The following is a 6,416-nucleotide window of genomic DNA, read 5'->3' as shown; positions in this document are numbered from 1 at the left end:
TAGGGATACAGTCAGTAACACAGGGCCCTGGGGGGGAGAGGGGTTACTGAGTGACAGTGTGAGGGAGAGGGATTAACATCAGTACAGATACAGTCAGTAACATAGGCCACTGGGGGAGAGAGGGGGTTACTGAGTGACAGTGTGAGGGAGAGGGATTAACATCAGTAGGGATACAGTCAGTAACACAGGGCCCTGGGGGAGAGAGGGGTTACTGAGTGACAGTGTGAGGGAGAGGGATTAACATCACTAGGGATACAGTCAGTAACACAGGGCGCTGGGGGGAGAGGGGTTACTGAGTGACAGTGTGAGGGAGAGGGATTAACATCAGTAGGGATACAGTCAGTAACACAGGGCGCTGGGGGGGAGAGGGGTTACTGAGTGACAGTGAGAGGGAGAGGGATTAACATCAGTAGGGATACTGTCAGTAACACAGGGCCCTGGGGGGGAGAGGGGTTACTGAGTGACAGTGTGAGGGGAGAGGGATTAACATCAGTAGGGATACAGTCAGTTACACAGGGCGCTGGGGGGGAGAGGGGTTACTGAGTGACAGTGTGAGGGAGAGGGATTAACATCAGTAGGGATACAGTCAGTAACACAGGGCCCTGGTGGGAGAGGGGTCACTGAGTGACAGTGTGAGGGAGAAGGATTAACATCAGGAGGGGATACAGTCAGTAACACAGGGCGCTGGGGGGGAGAGGGGTTACTGAGTGACAGTGTGAGGGAGAGGGATTAACATCAGGAGGGATACAGTCAGTAACACAGGGCTCTGGGGTTGGGGAAAGAATGGTTACCGCACTGACCGCGCGCTGGCCCTTACCGGAGGCTGCAGAAGCTGGACGAGGCTTCGGTCAGCTGCTCCTCTGCCTGGACGGGCCTCTCGAGGGGGTAGTCGAAGGAAGCAGCTTCTCTCCCGTCCCGAGGGAGGAGGTGGGCGGCGCGAGCCCCGGGCAGACCCCAGAGAGCCTGAGGAGCTGTGCCAACAGAACGGGGCACCAGGCCACGGGCGTGCAGGTAATCGATGGCAGTCTGGTCGTAGAAGAAGGCCAGCAGCGCCCCCAGGACCCGGGGATGACTGGCACGGTGCCCGGGCTCCTTTAGGAGGGAAACCAGCAGGTCCAGGCCCCCCGTCCTCCTGACCCCGAGCCCTGTTCACCGGCCTCACGGCAGCACAGGCAGAGCGCCCGGAAGGTGAGCGGGCGCCGAGGGGGATGCGGGATCCGACCGCAGCGCCCTCAGCAGCAGGCCCACACCACCAGCCCCGCCGACGCTGGGCCGCACGAAGCCCTGGGCGCACAGGTTACCCAGGGCAGAGAGTGCCCCCTCCCGCACCGCCCGCTGCTCGTGGGCCGCCAGGGAGGCCAGGCGTGGGATCCCCCCATGGCGCGAGAGCTGCAGGGCGCAGGGCGCGGCACAGCAGCGGGTCAGCTCGGCCGCCGCCCTGCAGGCCGCCCCCCAGCAAACCCGGCTCCTCTCGGGACAGCACTGCGACCAGTGGGGGCACCAGCCCTGGGCAGTGAGGGCATGGCGGTGGCACGTGGTATCCGACAGGATCCGCAACGTCCGCAGCGCCGTTTGCAGGCAGTCTGCCTCCTCGGTCAGGGTCAGCAGGCCGATTAGCGGGGGCACTGCACCTGTAGGGGTGGGCCAGAGAGAGAGAGAGAGAGAGAGAGAGAGAGAGAGAGAGAGTTAATACGCAGCGAGGGGATGGAGGTGGTGGTGGGGTGGGGTGTGGGGAGCTGATGCGTACCGGGGAAAGGTGGCTTGGCAGGGCCTCTCCTCTGGCACAGCCGATGTAATTCCACCGCGCTGGGCTCGCAGAGCTCCAGGTGTACCGGCACGGTGATGGGGGCGGGGACAGAGACGTACCTGACAGTGGATGGCTATGAGTGGGGGGACAGAGACATACCTGCCCGGTGGATGGTGATGGGGGAGACAGAGACGTACCTGCCCGGTGAATGGCGATGAGGGGGGGGACAGAGACGTACCTGCCCGGTGGATGGTGATGGGGGGGACAGAGACATACCTGCCCGGTGGATGGCGATGAGGGGGGGGACAGAGACCGTACCTGCCCGGTGGATGGTGATGGGGGGGACAGAGACGTACCTGCCCGGTGGATGGTGATGGGGGGGGGGGACAGAGACGTACCTGCCCAGTGGATGGTGATGGGGGGACAGAGACGTACCTGCCCGGTGGATGGTGATGGGGGGGGGGACAGAGACGTACCTGCCCAGTGGATGGTGATGGGGGGGGGACAGAGACGTACCTGCCTGGTGGATGGTGATGGGGGGGGGACAGAGACGTACCTGCCCAGTGGATGGTGATGGGGGGGGGACAGAGACGTACCTGCCTGGTGGATGGTGATGGGGGGGGGACAGAGACGTACCTGCCCAGTGGATGGTGATGGGGGGGGGACAGAGACGTACCTGCCCAGTGGATGGTGATGAGGGGGGGACAGAGACGTACCTGCCCAGTGGATGGTGATGAGGGGGGGACAGAGACGTACCTGCCCAGTGGATGGTGATGGGGGGGGGACAGAGACGTACCTGCCCGGTGGATGGTGATGGGGGGGGGACAGAGACGTACCTGCCCGGTGGATGGTGATGAGGGGGGACAGAGACGTACCTGCCCAGTGGATGGTGATGGGGGGGACAGAGACGTACCCTGCCCGGTGGATGGTGATGGGGGGGATAGAGACGTACCTGCCCGGTGGATGGTGATGGGGGGGGGACAGAGACGTACCTGCCCAGTGGATGGTGATGGGGGGGGGGACAGAGACGTACCTGCCCAGTGGATGGTGATGAGGGGGACAGAGACGTACCTGCCCGGTGGATGGTGAGTGGGGGGGGGACAGAGACGTACCTGCCCGGGTGGATGGTGATGAGGGGGACAGAGACGTACCTGCCCAGTGGATGGTGATGGGGGGGACAGAGACGTACCTGCCCGGTGGATGGTGATGGGGGGGATAGAGACGTACCTGCCCGGTGGATGGTGATGGGGGGGGGGACAGAGACGTACCTGCCCAGTGGATGGTGATGGGGGGGGGACAGAGACGTACCTGCCCGGTGGATGGTGATGGGGGGGACAGAGACGTACCTGCCCAGTGGATGGTGATGGGGGGACAGAGACGTACCTGCCCAGTGGATGGTGATGGGGGGGACAGAGACGTACCTGCCCGGTGGATGGTGATGAGGGGGGGGACAGAGACGTACCTGCCCGGTGGATGGTGATGGGGGACAGAGACGTACCTGCCCAGTGGATGGTGATGAGGGGGGGGACAGAGACGTACCTGCCCGGTGGATGGTGATGAGGGGGGGGGGGACAGAGACGTACCTGCCCGGTGGATGGTGATGAGGGGGGGGACAGAGACGTACCTGCCCGGTGGATGGTGATGGGGGGGGGGATAGAGACGTACCTGCCCGGTGGATGGTGATGGGGGACAGAGACGTACCTGCCCAGTGGATGGTGATGGGGGGGGGACAGAGACGTACCTGCCCGGTGGGATGGTGATGGGGGGGGACAGAGACGTACCTGCCCAGTGGATGGTGATGAGGGGGGGATAGAGACGTACCTGCCCGGTGGATGTGATGAGGGGGGGGACAGAGACGTACCTGCCCAGTGGATGGTGATGAGGGGGGGATAGAGACGTACCTGCCCAGTGGATGGTGATGGGGGGGGGGACAGAGACGTACCTGCCCAGTGGATGGTGATGGGGGGGGACAGAGACGTACCTGCCCAGTGGATGGTGATGGGGGGACAGAGACGTACCTGCCCGGTGGATGGTGATGGGGGGGGGGACAGAGACGTACCTGCCCGGTGGATGGTGATGGGGGGGGGACAGAGACGTACCTGCCCGGTGGATGGTGACGGAGTTCCCTGCCTCCAAAGCCAGGTTTCCCAGGGCCCGAGCTGCTCGGTTCAGGACACTCACTGTGTGGGAGGCCTTCAGGATGCTGACTGTGTGGGGAGGGAGGGGGGAGAGAGAGGGAGAGCGAGAGATAGAAGGCAAGAGTGAGTGAAATAAGGAGACAGTGAAAGATACAGAGAAAGAGAGATAGAGAGAGTGATAAAGATAGAGACAGCGAGAAGGGGGGTGGAAAGAGGGACAGAACAAGGTCGGGGGGGGGGGAAGAGAAGAGAAATGGTGGTGAGTGAATGATCATCCTGGAAAACATTGCCCCACAAAGCCCCCTCACAGAGTTTGGGGGGGGGGGGGGTGGTTAGAGACAGACAGGGAGACACACAGGACACTTACCCAGGGGAGCGATCCCACCCAATTTACGAACCTGTGGGAGGGACACAGGGGAGTTAGACACGGCCAGGCTCTACGACTGTATCATCAACCCGGTACAGACATCCCCCCCCCCCCCCCGCCCAGAACTGGGCAACCCACTACTATCCCCCCCCCCCCACCGACACTGACCCCTGTACCCCCCCCGCCGACACTGACCCCTGTACCCCCCACTGACCCCTGTACCCCCCCACCGACACTGACCCCTGTACCCCCTCCGACCCTGACCCCTGAACCCCCCCAACGGACAGTGACCCTGACCCCTGAACCCCCTTCACCGACAGCGACCCTGACCCCTGAACCCCCTCCGACACTGACCCCTGTACCCCCCCTCCACCGACCCTGACCCCTGTACCCCCCACAGTGACCCTGACCCTGAACCCCCTCCGACCCTGACCCCTGTACCCCCCACAGTGACCCTGACCCCTGTAGCCCCGACCCCTCAACCGACACTGACCCCTGAACCCCCTCCACCGACCCCTGACCCCTGACCCCTGAACCCCCTCCACCGACAGCGACCCTGACCCCCTGTACCCCCCACAGTGACCCTGACCCCTGTACCCCCCCACAGTGACCCTGACCCCTGAACCCCCCTCCGACCCTGACCCCTGTACCCCCCTCCACCGACCCTGACCCCTGTACCCCCCTCCACCGACAGCGACCCTGACCCCTGTACCCCCCCCACAGTGACCCTGACCCCTGAACCCCCTCCACCGACACTGACCCCTGAACCCCCTCCACCGACAGCGACCCTGACCCCTGTACCCCCCACAGACAGTGACCCTGACCCCTGAACCCCCTCCACCGACACTGACCCCTGAACCCCCTCCACCGACACTGACCCCTGAACCCCCTCCACCGACAGCGACCCTGACCCCTGTACCCCCCCCCACAGAGTGACCCTGACCCCTGTACCCCCCCCCACAGTGACCCTGACCCCTGTACCCCCCCCACAGTGACCCTGACCCCTGAACCCCCTCCACCGACACTGACCCCTGAACCCCCTCCCACCGACAGCGACCCTGACCCCTGTACCCCCCCACAGAGTGACCCTGACCCCTGTACCCCCCCCCACAGTGACCCTGACCCCTGTACCCCCCATGACGATGTGGGGGGTTAACACCAGGGTCCCCCCCTCCCCGGTGGCTATGCGACGGGCAATGCAGTGAGTTGTTGTTGTAGAGACCTCGGCGCGGGCCCCCTCTCGGGTGCAGCAATTGGCCAAAATACTGAGGCTCAGCTCCAGCTCCAGGAGGTTCCCGGTCGCTCTCCGCTCGGCCCCGGGCCGCTCCCCCGGCGGGTTGTTGTTGTAGCGCTGGACGATGCCGAGGAGGCGGCGGACGCCACCGCGCCACGGGAAACGCTCGTCGGCGCCGGGCTCCTTCAGGTGTTTGCGGCGGAGGGCGAGCAGCGCCTGGAGCCGGCGGCCAGGCTCGGCCCCGGGCCGCAGGTGGGCGGCGCACTGCCGCAGGGCGGCGTCCACCTCCTTGCGCTCGGCCCCGGTCGCAGCAGCAGCCGCCGCCATTTTCTCTCCTTCTTCCCCGCCGTATGACATCCGGGACATTCACCACCGCTTCCTTCAGTGGGGACCGGAGGGGCTGGCCGGGAGATGTAGTCCACCCGTGACGTTCCCCCGCCCACTACCAGGGGTGCAAACCCAGACCCCAAACTACAAACGATCCCGTCGGGCACGGCGCGCCGGACTGCCGTGACGCCAAACAATGGTTAGACGGGTGTAGTCCAAACACTGCGGGTACAGGACGTCACGTCATAATGTAGTCCGCCGAGTGACGTCAGTTGTAGTCCGACAGGGCCATGAACGGTCCGTGCCCTCACGTTGCAGCCCGCCCATACCCGGAACCGGACGTGAACTCATACTGTAGTCCATTCACTGACGTTGGTTGTAGTCCCCTGGGGTGTGATGGAAAGGGTCGGAAGGTGGGAGTAAAGTGTCCAACAGCTGACTAACAGGTAACAAGGAATGACGGATAATCTGGTTAATCCGGGCAACACCGCAATCACCGGGAAAAAAAAACTAAAAGCGAGGGAGTGCTGGAGATGCACAAAATGGCTGGAGAGATCCGAGGAGCAGCGACCGAACAGGAACAGCCCGTCTTAGCTTCGAAAG

At 64.0% G+C, this 6,416-nt stretch overlaps 1 protein-coding gene across 1 annotated transcript; it reads right to left on the bottom strand.

The window, feature by feature from the left end:
- Positions 1 to 813: 813 nt before the first annotated feature.
- Positions 814 to 5,891, bottom strand: armc5 (armadillo repeat containing 5). Its single transcript, XM_059644287.1, is given in 8 exon segments — positions 814 to 1,137; positions 1,140 to 1,184; positions 1,186 to 1,452; positions 1,454 to 1,503; positions 1,506 to 1,631; positions 3,847 to 3,954; positions 4,253 to 4,283; positions 5,475 to 5,891. Coding segments are annotated over 8 exon segments (1,329 nt in total). The 5' UTR covers positions 5,853 to 5,891.
- Between the last annotated feature and the right edge of the window lie 525 nt (positions 5,892 to 6,416).

This window comes from Stegostoma tigrinum, unplaced genomic scaffold, assembly GCF_030684315.1.
Source record: "Stegostoma tigrinum isolate sSteTig4 unplaced genomic scaffold, sSteTig4.hap1 scaffold_659, whole genome shotgun sequence".
NCBI lineage: Eukaryota > Metazoa > Chordata > Chondrichthyes > Orectolobiformes > Stegostomatidae > Stegostoma > Stegostoma tigrinum.
This window is presented reverse-complemented; position numbering and strand designations above follow the sequence as displayed.